Genomic DNA, 17,172 nt, shown 5'->3' with positions numbered 1-17,172 from the left:
ACATCCACAGGGCTGCAGACTTAGAGAATTAAAGAATCGTAAGTGACTTATGAGTATCAAAGTTATTCTTTATTACAAATTCCATACTGAACATTTAATGAATCAGTTTGCAGCCTGTTCATTATTCTTGATATACTTTTCTCTCTTAAACAAATAAAAAATATGGTCTCATGCTCATGCCCAGGTGTACCTACTGTTTTTTTTTCAGATGTTATGACCAATTGCTTTTTCAAATTTTACATGAGTTTCTATCTCCTCTCCCCAACTACAGTGTCACCTTCCATATATGCTTCGTCTTCTAAACACCTGTTCTTATAAAGAAAGGAGAGTGATAAAAGGATGCAGGCAGCCCAACAGGTCTTTGGTCCTTTCCGTTGGTCACATGGAAAGAAAGTAAACTGCGAGTCAGGAGCCCTGAGTTCTGGGTTCTGACTCTCATATGTCAACACACCCATAGCCGTTTGTTCATTTATAAACATAAGGAGGTTTAACCAAAATATTTCACCCTATCCTTAGCCCTAAAATAATAAGATTCTATGGGAAATAACCTTCTATATAAAAACTCAATAAAATATCTTTTATTTTGATTTATAGATTTGCCTTAGGCAAGCAAATATAATAACTGAAGTGATAAATTCCTATGGTTGAGGCAAGAGAGAAGATATGACCATGCAAATTTTCAAATGGATCTATTCTTTGAAGCCCATTTTATATGCTTAATTATAATTGAAAAATAAAGAGTAATTTTTAAACTTGTATTCTTAGCTTGTGACTTCAAAATAATGAGTGCATTTCCCAATTTAAAATAATTTTTACGTTTGTAACTTATGAGTTAATGTCACCGTTGTTTCTCAGGTAATGCTTACTTCCGTTACTCTCCCATCTTCAAATATTTGACCCCATTCACCTGTTTGCCTCTACCTCATTAAGCTTATGAAGTTGAAATTTTACAAACTTAAGAAGTTGAATTTCTGTTGCAGTGATTTTTAACATTAGAATCAGCTGTGGAAATTTAAAAAGTATCAGTGCCTGGGTCCTGCCTCCAGAACTTCGGACTAACTTTGTCTGGGTGCAGCCTGAGCATTCAGATACTTAGAACCACCCCGTGGATTCTACTGGGCAGCCTAGGTTGAGAACCACATGTTAGAGGGACCTGTCCATCCTTCCTGTTCTTGAGATACTGACATTGTACTGACCAACATTTGGGACTATAGTTAAATAGATGGCACAAAGAAGGATGAGAGTAAAAAAGGTCTACATGCATTTCAAAATGACAAGTTGAATGTCAGACTACTTGAATGTAAGACTGCTTGATTCAGTCATTACAATTTATTTAATAATGTTTCAGGGCATAGAGCAGTTCTGAAAGCACTTCAGAAAAATAGCAAATCCCATTCAATAATAAAGTCTGAGTGGTAAAAAGCATATGAATTATATATTTTTTTAAATTTCATTTCCACCCATTTTACATCATTATGGGTATGTTAAAAAGAAAAATTATCCCTTAGTGTAACTGCTCAATTTTCACAATTTTTATGCATCTCAATCTCCTATATTGTAATTATTTTTTAAACAACTCAATAAATGAACATTTTGATGGTTTGGGCTAAAGCATTGCTTTTTAAATAATAATCACATACACAACAAATTTTGTCACAATAAATATTTTGCGTTACTTTAGCACTACGATTCTCAGATGGTTGAAAAACATAACTTCATTTTTGTTAATAAGCATTTTGTTAATAAGTTTCTATTTAAAGTTTTTTAAAATCCTGTAATACTTTACAAATGGACTCAGAAGGGCAGTGTATCTTATTTCCTGTTATTGATTGTTTTCCACATTAATACTTCATTTTTTGCAGAAATAAAAATAAAAACAAAAAATTCCAAATCATCTAAATTCTGATTATAGGCTGCACAAGCATTTTTAATACATTCATCTACCTGGGTCCTTGCTACTGTGATATACAAATCCCTCTCAGAACGACACAATGTACCCTGGTTTACTCATCGCCTCTAGATCATTCGTACTGCTTCCCAAGATTGCCATGTCCTTAGAGACAAGTCACAAGACTCTCTGTTTGAATTTCTTACTGCTTTGCAGTTAGATTGAAAGACACAAAGATCATTTTCTTTTTGCAAACTAAACAAAACAGTAAGCTGTTATGTGCTGCCATCTAGTTAGATTACTCTATAAAACAAATGTTTAATTGAATTTCCATTAACTTGCAGTATTCAGAGCTTTGTAGCCTTGATATCAGAAAATGTGTACATTCCAAAAGTATTTCTCCAACGGGTATTATATTCCTTTACTTAGATTTGCAAAAGATATTTTAAAATCACCTGTGTGTGTGCAGGGAAGTGTACTGGAGACCCGATCCCTGAGCTCCTTGGCATCTTAAAATTTCACACTAAACCTGATCTCCACTTTTTTCATTGGAACTGCTGAGAAGTCCCAGAAGGGGCAACAGTAGCTTGGTTTTGTGTCCCAGAATTGTTTTGTAATTACTTTGTGTTGGCACTTGAACAAAAGAGTGAAACATTTCAGCACAGTATGTTGCTTATGGTTTTTACTTATGAATTAAGCGAAACGAAGTTATTCAATATTAGTCACAAAGAGGCAATGCAAATTCCACATAATGTATAATCCAACAAAAGCATTATAAAATGTTGTTATTCTCAAAACAAAAGTGAGAGCAAGCAAATGTCTGTGGGTGGCTTGGTAGGGCTGAGAGTCATGAGCACTTCTGGAAAAACAACTGCAACTGCATTTCTAACAGATGATAGGTCAATCTCTGCATTTTTTTAAGCACAGGAGAGCGCATTCTTTTTTTTTTTCAGGGGCACACACACTTTAGGAACTTGGCTACCTAATCAAAGTACTTGTTCATGAAGAAGAGACCACATGACCCCTCTAGATCTATTTCCTACGGTGATAAGAAAGCTGCTGGTTTTGCTCTTTCCTCCCAACCAAATCACTAAGCTCAGTATGAATGATTCAAAAGGGAAAACACTAAATGATATTGGCATGAAGGACTACTGAGCACCTCGATTTTTTAAAAACAGTGCCATGTCATGCCAAAAGAAGTTAACCTGTATAACCACTGTAATTTCATATAAAGAGGCCTAATGTTTTCTCTGGCTGTTAACCAGGACTAGTAAGCACAGTCAATTTACATTATAGTTTACAAACTAAAAGCAACTTGTTTACTAAAACAACCTACACATTTTGCCTACTCTCAACCAAAGAAAGTGCTATGTTCCAAGTAAACTCATTAGCCATCTAATTTCATACAATATTAGAGCTGGGAGAGATTCTAGCAAGTATCTTGCCCAACACCCTCATCTTACACGTGGGAAAACCAAAGATCAGTAAGGTTAAATGCTTTGACAAAAGTACACAGATAATTAATGACAGGACTAAGGTCAAATCTAATGTTGAACAATAACCTTTGAAGAATCCGTTCTGATTAATTTTCTATACTGTTGAATGAAATGACACACCACATAAGTTTGATTTGTGGATTAGTCTATTGTTTTGAAACCACTGAGCACTTTTAATGTTTTCAAATTGCCATCTTTTCTATATCATTGTTTAACTGCAAAATTGACTACTTTATTGGTTGAGGAAAGCTGACTCTCCTCTGTATGCCAGCAGAATTGAGACTTTTTACATTCTGTCCCAGTGAAACGGTATCCAAATAGACAAAGAAACATAAATAATGACAGAAGGAGGGCAAGATCTTCAACACAAGATCTGGGATACTGCCGCCTTGGCTTCCTGATATATACCTCTTCCTCTATCTCTTGCTCAAAGGGCTCCTCTGATACTGTTAAACACTATGCAGACTGCTGACCACGTATAAATATAAATTTATTTTCTCATTTTATTTCTTTCCCCAGCTCAAGCAATAGGTCATTAAAAACATTGCAATATAAAAGTAGTGACTCAAAACCCTTTGGGCGTTTGCAGTTATATGTGTATTTATGTGATAATTCGATTGTTTGCTGATCCCACCAGGTGGTAACCTCCTTGAAGGCAGGGGATGCAGCTTTTCAGTATTATGTCCACAGCTCCTAACACGAAAGCCTGGAAAACTCAGATTCTTGATAAATACCATTGAATGGATGTATTATGTTTTTCAGGTGTGATGCCCAGATCAGCAGTATTAGGACTGCCGAGACAACATTAGCAATACAAATTCTTAGACCCCATTCCAATAGGACCCCACTCCTATTGAATCTAAAATTCTGGGGTTGGTGCCCAGCAATCTGCATTTTAACATCTCCCCAGATGATTCTGATATATGCTAACATTTGAGTACCACTATTATCAATAAATTAATGCCACTTATCTAGACAGGTTTCTGCTTGCTGGCCAGGTATATGTTCCCAAAGCTCTGTCGACTCCCCTGGAAACAGGTTGATCACTAACTATGGGTAGCTACACAGACCTGGCAGGAAAATAATGTTTAAAGATGCCAAATTGCTGGATATTGAGACTCAGCTTATATGTGTTATATCCTATTCAATTATTTCCTTTTCCATAAAATCTAATAAAACAATTTAGTTGAGATTTATTTCTCACAACCAAGCAGTCCACACTGCTCAAGAGAGAGTGATAACCTAGACATCAGGGCTGATACTCAAATCCCTGGAGTCCCAAACACACAGGTTTTACCTTCTCAGGAATGGTTGCTATAGATATAACCAAGGAATAGACCTGGACTTTAACTTCCTGAGAGTCAGAACTAGATCATTCAGAAAGGCAAGCCTGGTTCTCCTTAAGTCCTTGGGCCACCATGGTAAATATTCATTCACATCAGAGCTGGAACCTAACTTCTTTTGAACTGAAAAAGTCAAGTTCGGTAGGAAGACATAATCATTGGCCTTGATCCTTTTCCAAGGCTCATAAACACTAACCAGGAAGCCCATTAGCATAGGAATCATCTTGCCTTTTCAACCAGACAATGCATCCCCATGTACCTGACCACTTGCCATTTACCTGTGCTTTTCTCCTGGCTATTCAGCAACTGATTGTAATGTTTGGGTGAATTGTTGAAAGATTTGTTCTATGTCTGGGTTTGTCTGTTTCTTCCCACAACACTGAAATTTTCAAAATACTTTTGCTTGAGATAGAAAGGTTTGCATCCTTCTAGGAGAGTTTAAAAATATATTAATAAATGTGTATATTAAAATTAACAAGTCAAATCAAAAACTTTAAAAGAAAATTCACAATGAACATGTACCAAATTGTTTCAATTGTATTTACTGGAGAGGGTACTGGCTAAGAAAATAGATTCTACTATTTCTGTGTGGGCTTAAACCTTTTTGTAATCATCTCTGCTGGTCCTCTCTCTTCTGGTAGAAACCATCAAGAAGAGAAAATAAGTCATGTTTCTTTTGCTTCCATGTTTTAAACCTTTTGTGTTTTATATATAACCTGAAAGCCTCTACAAAATGATAACATTTGTTTAGTTAATGATCATTTTCAAAAATTCCACTAGGAATATTCCTAAAATTATTCACATGGAGGCAAAGTGATATTAAATTCCTAGTTTTCTTAAAATTGTTTTTTAATGGTTTTACAAGTTCTCTTTCATATTTTGAATTAGGTCAGCATAAAGTCATAGATATTTGGTAATACAGGAGCAAATATACACACATGGGCAGCAATTACATCACTTAAGAAAGCAAACACTCATGAACTCCTCCCAAACTATGTTAAGAAAAAACGTGCTCCGTTTGCATTATTGTGAAATTTTGGATCAGACATTTGTGCTTGGTCTTCATTACGAGGAAATTTGCTGATCTGGGCTTTCAAGTGCGTTATTTGTTAATTGTGTGATTGTTTGCCAAAGAGACTCTTAGTTAGTTTACTAGTCTAGGGCTAGACTCACTCATTCTTGTCAATCCCACAGTGCTTCTGACATTTCACCTGGGTCTGCTAGTATATCAATAACGTGTTGTATAAATTAACTATTATGGTTTCAAACAATACACAACTAAAATAATGTGATGTATGAAGAACTGAAAAAAAAAGACTGATCACAAAGGGATGATAAATTTTAAGACCAACGTTCTTAAAATTACATTACATCCCATTTATTTCTGCATTTTGCTTCTTTCATAAACAGCATTTCTTCAGGTAATAGATTTAACGTATGCCACAATCTAACAATGCACTCGAAGTAATCAGCCACTACTAATTTGGAGTGGTTGGGGTAAGGCACCAGAAAATAATAAAGACCTAAAAGTAAAAAAAAAAAATGTAAACAGAAATGTCTCAGCTGGCAAAAACACAGAAAGATTGCCAAGCTGGAAAAAGTCTATAGTAGATGGATGTTCGCATCATTAAATGTCCATTAAGACCAGTCCACCAAAAAGAAGTCCCCTTACTGGTTTATGTACTCTACATGGGATTGTGTAGACAATGGAGTGGTTTGGCCTCCAAAATGCATTATCAAAACCATGAAAACCTTAAAGATAACTCTAAAATTTACCAAAAAGTATGAAAGTCTTCTGCCATATAACATGGACGCTACCAGCAAAAGATGAATAATAGACTTTTATTTAGGAGAGAATCAGGGAAATAAATCAAGTGCAAATTCCTTCACTTTGGAGATTCTAGGTAAAGGATACATTTAGTCGAAAGAAGAACTTTAAATATTAAAAACATTTGATAATGCTGTTATAAACATATAATGAATCTTTTGAAACTAAATCTGTACACACTACTCTGGTGTAGTCATTCACGATCACAACTGTTGAATAACTCGCAGACGTTATCTATGTTTTGATGTAAAGAAAATAACCATTTAGTTCATATTATTCATCTTCAAAAGAGAAAATCAATAAATAATTTATCCTTTGAAATGAATAAACTGAATGAATGACTGCAGCTTCGAAAGTCCATAATTTTTACTACTTTTCAGAAAAAAAGGATCAGATTGATGTGACTCACGCTATCGAATATAGGCAAGTACACTTGACTCTAAGTGTCATTCTGAACGCTTTGGATTTCTATTTCAAATGAAATATTTTACAGGTTCACTTTAAACTAAATGGCTTTGAATAGGAATTTTCTTAACTACATTTTGGGCTGCCAAAAATAAATTAACTCAAAAGTAGGCACAAAATATTGCTGCTTTTTTTTAAATCAAAGTATAGTGAATTTAATAGGGTCTCAATATATCAGTTTCTTCATGACATAACTATACTCAAAATATTATCCATTTAATTTCTTCCCAAACTGGTAAAAACTACATTGGATTCCCTTCACTGATCTACAAATGACAACAGAACCAAATAGCAACATGATAAATTGTCAAACTGTCTTGAGGGACCATATTTGTCTTGCGAAATTTCATAATTCTAGAATAAGTTGGGAACATAATAATATAGACACAGGAAAAAATATTTTTGATCAATATATGTTATAGTAATATGAGAAAATATATGGGGAATATTTTTCTTTTTTAAAATGTTTTGGACTCAAATATAGAATGTTACGGGATTTTAGGTAATAATAAACATTTATAGCAACCAAATCAAACAGCTACTGGCTGTTATACATTTTTCAAATTTGAAAATGGGAGCCTTTTAAAACTGTGATCATTTTTACCCTCAACCTTCGAAAGTCTAAATAGATTTTTCTAAATGAAAAATTAAACTCATTAGGAATTTACAGAAATGAGTCTAAAGAATTATTGATAAAAGTATTCAGACCTCTATAATAAAAATATAAAAACATCAGCCACTTCATAAGAAGGAGTGACTATTCTTGGTAAGAGAAGAGTTATTTTTTAAATCTATTGATTTCCATGAGATAAAACTGGCATATATCTGAGTTCAGAGAATAATTTACAACAAGGAATAACAATTATTTAGTACTTAACATTTTGTGGAGTTTCTCAGGCAATTAACTCCATAAATGATACCTATTTAGAAACAAGAATCCTAGCATGTGTACTAAAAAATGCTGCAATGGGACACACACATCAGGCAGCTGCTTAGTCCATTAACACTGACTGAGTACCTACTGTGTGCCTAACCCAGAGTCAGATCAAAAGTTCTGTGCTACTAGTGCTTATGATGGATGGTTCATCAATCATGGTGTTTGTGCTACAGAGTTAACGTTTTTCTACGACTACTCAAATGAATCCTGGCCTCTTAACATGATTTATTTAAGTAAGTAAAAGAGTGTGGCCAATTCAGGATTACCTCACATTTATTTAGCAACCCGGTTTCTTGCAGCCGTGACCAGATGCTCTGTATTCGTCCAGCATGCTCAGGGTGGGTGGTGGAATTGCCACAAATGCACTGGTGTTTCAGCATCAGAGGGTCATAGGCAATTCCTTCAGGACAAAGAAAATAGCACAAGACTGAGAAATGATACAAGTTAGATGACAATATGATTACTCAAAAAAAATTCTTTTCTAAATAAATTTACAAATAGAGAAAGAATACATATCCACAAACTCCCAGGGGCATATAAGAGCTATTTTAGTACTGTATATCTGGATATATATGCAAAAAGAGTCAATCCATGGATTAATCAGTACTCAGACCCTTTCTTAGTAAATCTGTAAAGTGTATGAAGACGGTAATCTTAAGAAACTTTATATTTTAAAAAACCTGTAATTTTAGTATCTTAAATCGTGATAAAGTATTTTTAGACAGATAATTCAATTCAGTAGAGGTTAAATTTTATCACTGAAGCCACAAAATGAGGTGACTTTTTAAATTGTGAATTTATTTCGTAAGTAATTCTAGCCTCACTGTAGATCAGGATTACATCTTTGTAATAAACTGGAAGATTTTCTGTTTGCCTGTTCTGCTTAGCAATATCTTCAAAGTTGTGCAGAAAGAGTTTTGTCTTTGCTTACTGTGCTCTTCTCATAATTTATACCAAATTGCAAGCAATATGGATACTGCAGATCTTATAATATTGTGGGGCATTTGAAGTGTTTCTTTAAAAAAGTCAATTGCAATACCTTTAGTAAAAATTATAGAGATACTTAACTCTGCTTTTAAATTATGAGTTAACATATTTCATATTTGTTAGACCCTATGATGGGAAAGATTTTATGAAAATTTGATAAAATGAACTACTAAGAATACATAAAATAGAATTTACAGATCTATGAAAGCAAATTACATAATAATTAAAACTCTCTTTAATTTTGAAAAGATTTCCACTCTTAATGCAATTCCTTGGTAGTGGGGAAACATGTTATTGACAAAATTGCCTGACTTAAGAAATTATTTAGCCAAAATTCTAATAAATTACCATCAAAATATATTCTCTGGGGACATGGAATGAGGACAGAAGAATCCATGGTAAGAAATTAAAAAGCAAAAATAAGTATCTATTCAAGAACAGATAAGTACCGGCTATTTTTCTTCTAAAATAAGTTCAATTAATTAATGCATTTTATTCTCCCTATGACATAGAGTACCACGTTAGAAGAATGTTACTCAAGAGGGGGAAATATTTGCCCCTGAGTTTACTAAAATCACACTGAAGAATGACATATATATATATTGAAACCATGTAGTAAAAATTGTGTCTAAAATTATCATTTTGCTAGTCTAAATACAGGGGTCCCCAACACCCAGGCCGTGGATCGGTAGCAGTCCATGGCCTCTTAGGAACTGGGCTGCACAGTAGGAAGTGAGTGATTGGCAAGCAAGTGAAGTTTCATCTATATCTGCAGCCGCTCCCCAGAGCTAGCATCCCCACCTCAGCTCTGCCTCAGATCATCAGGCATTAGATTCTCATAGGAGCGCTGGTCCTTACTGCCAAAAAGGTTGGGGACCACAGCAAATAATACCCATTCTTTAGACTCAAATGGCTTCAAAATCCATTCTGAGAACCCCTGACTCTCACACTTTCATCCTCAGTGCTAAGCTCTCTTCTGAGCAGTACATATATGCACACTTGTCTATTCAATTGCCCATTCAAAATCTCCAATTGGATGTCTCATCGCTTTCATAAAGTGAAATGTCTCAGATTTGACTTCAGGATCTTAAACTGCACACAGTGCTCCTCATTTCAGTAAAGAACATCATGGTCCACTACTGCTCACATGAGAAATTTCAGTGTCCTCTTGACACTCCCTGTCCAATGAACCAACAAGCAGTGTCTATTTTTCCCTCCAAAACATATCTTGAATTACTTCTGATCTCCAGAGCCAAAACCATACACAATCCAAGGTACAATTATCTTCACTCTGGACTCCTGAGATAGCCTTTTAACTGGTTACCTGACTTTCGCTCTATTCCATTTGCCACAGGACAGTAGCTACTTTTGCTTAAATCTTTTGATGACTTCACTGATGAGATTAAGTTTTCTCAAACTCAGCATATATAGGCCCCTCCACTTCTCTCCAGCTTCATTTCATACACCTCTCTCTTGATCTCCATTTTTCTCACAAAAGCCTACCTTCCATTCCACTAAAGCATCAAAATCATACTGGCCTTGGGATCTTCACGCATGCTGTTCCATCTATGCTAAAGTTTCTTCCTTCCAGTCTTCATTTGGCTAATTCCTAGTCATGCTTCAAGGTTGTTTTAATGTCACTTCCTCAACAAAGGATTCCTTGAGATCTCTACATTAGGTGTCCTGCTACATGATCTCATCGCATCTCCTACATGATCTTCAGAGCATTTATCACGAATATGCAATTGTTGTATAATCTTGTTAACTGTATATTTCTTCACTATCTGGTAAGATCTATGAAAGCACAGACTTGAGTTGCACTGCTTACTTCTGAACTCTTAGTGTCTGTCATACTTGGAATATAGCAGGTCTTCAAAAGTATTTTTAATAAATAAATGGAAAACATAAATGAATAGCTGCAAGAACTAGATCAGGTATCTCTCTTATCAAGCCTTCCTTGATGAACCTAACTGGTATATCCTTGGACTCCTCAAGTTTTTGTAGCCTTACTTCTTTAGTATACTACCTTTTATTTTCTATGTCTTATCCACCTATTGGCAAGTACCTCTAATACAAGCATTCATTTTACTCAGTTGTTTACTTCTACATGGCATTTTGCACAAAAAGGAGATGAATAACTATTTTAAAACAAATCAAAATGAAGACATGAAGGCAGGCAGAAAGGAAAGCTGGTAGGCATAAAAAGTAACATTTAAAATACAAAGATGTGTACGACATGTCTTCGCAATTCAGATATAGCAAGAATTTGAGTTACTATTACATAACAGAAACTGTTTAACATATTTTCAACCAATTTCATAAAAATAAAAGATATATTAATGATAATACAGAAACTAAAAGTATAGTATGTTCTTTATTTTGAAAACATATACTTCAATAATAGAGATTCTACTCAAGTTGCTTTAATTTTTTCACTGTTTCATCTAACTTCACCTCCATAGTAATTATTTTTCTTTTAACAACATTTTTTTTTTATAAACTACTGCCAAAAAAAATTATGAAACAAGTTATGGTAGCTGGAAGTTATTGCCAAGTATCTGGAGATTATAATACAAAGTCCAGGAGCTCCAGGAAAGACATTTGAATTTAAGGGGAAATAAATAAAGTCTGGAACCCTAAACCCCTACTTACTCATCTTAATGATGTAGCAATGAGGTGTTAACAGGTAGACTGCAAGGTGAGACTTTAACCTCATCTTTCATCTCCATTCCTTTCCTCTTTCTTTTTTTCTTTTTCTTTCCTTTTTTTCCCCCAGAAACAAAGACTTACAAGGTACAAAACAATCCTGCTCTTCTCTTTGGGATTCATATGGAATTCTACTTTTCTTTGACCCTTTCTGCCCCACTGGTTACTACTTGCAACATAAACCAACAAGTCAATCTCTCTTTTGATCAATGGGATACGAGTTAAAATTAGGATTTGAAAAAATACACGAGAGTCTTAATATAAAGTCTTTACCTGCATTTTAAATCCTGGTAGTTTATTTTTTACCGAAGAAAAAAACCCTCAAAAATTTTTGCTACATTTTTTTAGACTAGCCTAGACCTTGTGCTTTCTCTGGCTTTCAGTTTCATTAAATGAGATAAATATAAGAAACATCTAAATTATTTTTAATGGCTGTTTTTGTTTGAGCACTATGATTCTACTTTGCATTAGACTCTGACTAAAGAGACAATGTTATAAAGAATTTACTCACAGATTACATAAGGTAACCCAGTGATGGGAGAAAGAAGGTCTTAAAATGTACTGAGTGATAGGGAAGATAAAGCCAGTTAAATGTATTTGCCATTAAATTCTTGTTTCAATGAATCCCATTTGGTATAAACAAACCCAATTATATCATCTATTGTCAATGTCCGGTTGTAAGGTCATAGCCAAGCCTCATCTCTGTTAGTAATAACTGAGTAGAAGAGATGACTGAGCTAAAATACACTTTCCTTCTCTTAGTTATCAGAATACATATACATACCATGCCTTGGCTTTAAATATAATGAAAAAAGCAGTTCTTAAATGGAATATTATTACTCAAATTCTAATATAACATAAAATCCATATGAATATGTGGCAACCTGACTCTACAACGTGTATTCTTCATTGTCACTAAAGTAGCTTCATGATCATATGCTCTTCTTGCCCATCCTAGAAATAGCTTCATCCAGGCTCTCTGTAGGGCTGCCAGGTGGTAGCTACATCTCAGTCTCTGTTTCTCGGTCCAATAAAGTCTTCACAGGAAATGGACCGAAGACTTCCTCTTTCAACAGCTAACTGAACTCAGACAACATCTTCTTCTTGGAACATTGCTTTGTTCTTCACAAAAATGGGGCAGTGTGGCTACTCCAGGTGGATGCTGAGAATCCACATGGAGGGTGAAGGTTTGAATGGTGTGCCCTGAAAATTATGTGTTTAAAATTAAATAACTTTTCAGTTGTGCCAAAAAGTATAGCTCTTACAGAATGGATTTAAGCAGATTGCCTACCTTTACCACATATTTGTTTTCTCTTCCTTATTTTTAATGGAACTATTAAGTGTGTCAGATTGTATGACTTTCTTTTGGGAAAAACTTACATATTTCCAAAGAACATACTTGAATGCCACTTGTGATTTTTTAAATGTATCTACAACAAGTTGACATTAAAGAGTTTAAGAGAAAGGCGTTTAATGCTTAAAAATATTTGTTTTCAAATATACTACAAATGAAACCCTTAAGAGTTCACCTACCTCTAAAATCAAAATCATTAGAAATACTAAAATGAATTTTGAGGTCATAGGGATTATGAGTATGTAGGTTACAGGGGAAATTTAAGCTTGGAGTTAAGCCAGAACAATATGTGGAGGAGTAGAGTGAAAACCGTGCATTTCATTTCCTTTGGATTTGGAAAAGCACTAAATGAAAGTTACCAAGCAAATATATGTTCTTAATCCCATAACAGCAGAGGGGCTTTTAGCTGATATATAAATTACATACTTTGCATATTTTTTTTAAAAAGTTATTAAGCCTTTTTAAGGATTCAAATGTTAGGATGCAACATTTTTAAGGTCAAATAAGACAATAAGCAGGTTTTTTCTATTAAAGTACATAAACTTGAAATCATTTATTCTTTAACCAGAAGAATTAAAAAGTACCTTTTACTTCCAGTGTTTTTAGATTTGAACTAGTAAGTTCATAAGTGTTTGTGACTATATGTACATGTATTACATATATACTACACAATATTATTATTTATTGGTTCAGCTAAAACATATTAAACACCTATTAAGAATAAAACTCAGTGCTTTTAAAATATAAATTTATATAATCTCTCATATAGACAAGAAACGTGCCTCATTGAATCCATGAAATATGAAAAAAAATCTCAAGTTCATTTCCCTGTTTATGTTTGAAGTGTAAACTCTGATAAATACTGGGATGCTGACATTACGAGAAGGAAACTAATCATCTGAAATGACCAGTCTTTAGGTTAAATGATCAGGGTATGTTTATGGCATGTTTATAATACCCTTTCACTTGGATTCTTCTAAGGCCTCTAAACCCTATCCATTAGGCAACACTGTTTCTCGAACTTGTAGGATCACTCTAATATTCAGAGATCTGGCTTCATTTATACTGAAAGAACATATAAAAGTAGAGGAAATCAAGGCATGTCAGGAAAAGGCCGCTCCCCTTAACTAAGAAAATAAACTCTATCAGTAGGGTTATAGTTGCAGACAGCAGCACACATGAGAATAGGACCACAAAACTTTATAGTTAAGCTCACTTTTAAGTTAAGGAAATGATTTTGAGTGAAAAATTGGCATTATGATAGGATAGTTGTGACTCTGTGCTCTCTGACAGGTTATGGCTGAATAAAAACCACTTTCAGGAAAAATAATTGAAAAATATATAATTCTTAAAGGCTATGCTCTGACTACCTACAAAAAGCATTTCTCTACATCATGTATCTGGCTTTGAGCAAAAGATTCTCTGAAGCCCAGGGATAGAACCAGGCATGGCTGATCCAAGCGGCTTCTGCTGACACTGGGCTGCAGTCCTGCATCGTCTGGGATACTAGGGCAAGTTTGCTTTGCTCCAAGAAATAGAGGGATCAGAGGCAGTGGCTAATGTGGTAAAATAAATCTATCCAAATATACCCAGCCTGTAGCTCCTAGTATGGAATGTTGGCTTGTGGTATAACACATATAAGAAAGAAGTCGCTCCTATGCAGACTTTTTAAAGACGACTGTCAAAGTTAAATAACTCAACCATTTCATTCATTGATTTTTTTAAAAAAATAAAAGATGATATCAAGGCTTGGGAATGTGATTTCAGAAATAATATTTTAACTTTTCCAAGCACAAAGGGTTGCATGAGGTCATGGAAGCCACAAAAACAAACTGAATCCTGAAAAATGATTCAAAAATAAATCAGATAACCTATGAGAGCCTTTGGGGGGAAGGTACTTATGAATTCTCCTCTTGCTTCATCCAAGTTATGAGTCCCTTAGGGCTGCAATATCTCACAGTTTGAGAGCATGGAACAAGAACAGGGTCCAACAGATAGAAACAAATATTTACAACGCAGTTCCTTTGTAGAGGGAATAGCACCCCTTTTTGTGTGTGTTCCAGACTTCACCTTCCTCTGACCTTGGAATTATCTGGTCTGTTTCCCTCTGTAGTCAGGTTCTGAAATATCAAACACAGATGTAGGCAAAGGAATAGGATGGCCAAATAGCCCACCCAGGGGTGCCATAATAAATGTAGAATTAATCTAAGTTTGCTTGGCACCATTGACTTTCATAGTCATTTGTATGAGAAATTAGAAGAAAACAGTAAAACAAATCAAGAATAACAAATTGGGGGAAAGACACTCTGCAGATACAAATAATACTAAGCATTATAAATTTCCTAGTGGCCAGGACTACTAGAAAGAAGAGATTGAGGAACACTACTAAAGAATGTTGTAGGGATTTTTTGTTTCCAAAAGGGACCAATGCACCTGTTGATATGTTTTCCAGGCCCTTAAATAATAACAATTTATGAGGTTATTAATACTAAGCCAAAGATTTATCAGATGTGCCGTTTGTCTTGTGGCCAATATAACCTCATAAAATTGAGGTTGCACTGGGTTAAAATGGAGCGTTCTGCTATTGGAGTTATTCAGAGCATTTAAATCGGTTAATCCTACGGGAATGGTCTATTTAGCCTGCCTATTAGGGAAAGTCTTTAGGGATTCCTACCAGTTGCAGAGCCAGGCTGGAGAGGCTGGTCCACTGCTAGGTGAGGTAAAATGGAGGCAGCAGGAGAGGAATGAGTCCTGGAGCCAAGATGATGTGTCTCTAATCCATCCATGCCAACCATAGCCAGCTGAGCTTGGCGCACAGAGAGCGCACATGTGTGCTGGGGTTCCAGGAAGGGCTGTTGCCAAGAAAAGAGCACAGTAGAAAGAAATGTGAGACAGGCATTGAGGGAGACACTGAGAGCAACATGTCAACAAATTAAGTTCATCAGGTCAGTGACATAATAAACGTTGTGAAGGAAAAAGAAAAAAAAAATAGAGAAGGGGAGAGAAAAAACAAGATCTAGTCAATAAATCCATTCAACAGATGTTTTCGCACGGACAGCCAGGGCCTGTCTGCCTGGCTGAGGAGGAGGTGATGGCAGGAGGCCTGTCAGTTTGAACTGATTGAAAGAAACAGACCTTTAACCTCGAGAGGAATATCGACTCAGACTCATTTCCTACCTTGATACCAACATTTTAAATATAGCCCCAGAATTGTTGCAACACAAGTGAGAGAATAATTCAACTGCTTTCAAACCGCCAATGAAGCTCAATTCTGAAAATTCTATCTAGATTTTAATTCAGTAATATTGTTAATGAAATTCATGGGATCCTAAAAATTAGCAATTAAAGGACAACATTTTGACATCTTTTAGTCTTCTCACAATGGTATAGGACAAAGAATTTCTCATAGGTTGTATGGCATAATCTCAATACCATAAAATTATTAGTTTCCTTTATAGAGTATTAAATATAACCTCAGCAATTTATCATTCTGCATACTTCTGAACTTACCATTTGCCACGTACTCAGGCTTTGAGCATTTGCTTTGATGAATAGATTAGGATGGTCTGGTCAAAATCTAGTTTTAGTCATAACAGTTTTAACACTTTTAGAAGATTCTAAGTCTCTTGTTTTCTTGATTGTCTCCATGTTTAATAGAGATATACCAGTAAGATTGACAGTCTCTCCTCTCCTGGATTTTACAATCAGAGGGAATGCAAATATATAATATGACTTTGGGAGTTTTCTTTCCGGATAAGCTTTTTGCATATGATCTAAAACGCATGGGTAACTATACACTGAGTGACTATAATATCCATCCCTGTCTTTTCCTTCTGTAATCTCCTATTTAACCTTCATCTAAACAATGCAAAAGGCCCCTAACTGATCACCCTACTACTAAAACCAACCCATCCTATTCTTTCCTCCAAGAATTCTCTTCCTAAAGCCCTCCTGTAAGAAAAAAAGTTGACATAAAAGTCTGAGAAGGTAAACCAAAGTTTGAAGAATCTCCTCAGAATGTCATCTGGTCTCTCCTTCACCTGAGACCAACCTGCAGTCTTCAGCCTTAGATCTATTCCTTTCCTAAGTTCTAGCCAAATTCCTATCTACTGCATAATGAATATCATTCCAGGGCTGAATTATGACTTTCACAGGCCTGGTCACTTTT

General features: G+C 35.0%; 1 protein-coding gene across 1 annotated transcript in view; it reads right to left on the bottom strand.

The window, feature by feature from the left end:
* Window positions 1-17,172, bottom strand: part of HDAC9 (histone deacetylase 9) — a 298,491-nt gene that overhangs the window by 66,705 nt on the left and 214,614 nt on the right. Inside the window, exons 11-12 of the mRNA XM_025046886.1 lie at window positions 15,679-15,856; window positions 8,224-8,357 (exon numbers count right to left, since the gene is read on the bottom strand). Coding sequence (XP_024902654.1) covers window positions 8,224-8,357; window positions 15,679-15,856 — 312 coding nt within the window. The remainder of the gene's footprint in view (window positions 1-8,223; window positions 8,358-15,678; window positions 15,857-17,172) is intronic.

Source organism: Pteropus alecto, unplaced genomic scaffold (genome assembly GCF_000325575.1).
Source record: "Pteropus alecto unplaced genomic scaffold, ASM32557v1 scaffold21, whole genome shotgun sequence".
Classification (NCBI taxonomy): domain Eukaryota; kingdom Metazoa; phylum Chordata; class Mammalia; order Chiroptera; family Pteropodidae; genus Pteropus; species Pteropus alecto.
Note: the sequence above shows the minus strand (reverse complement) of the source record. Positions and strands in the feature narration are given on the sequence as shown.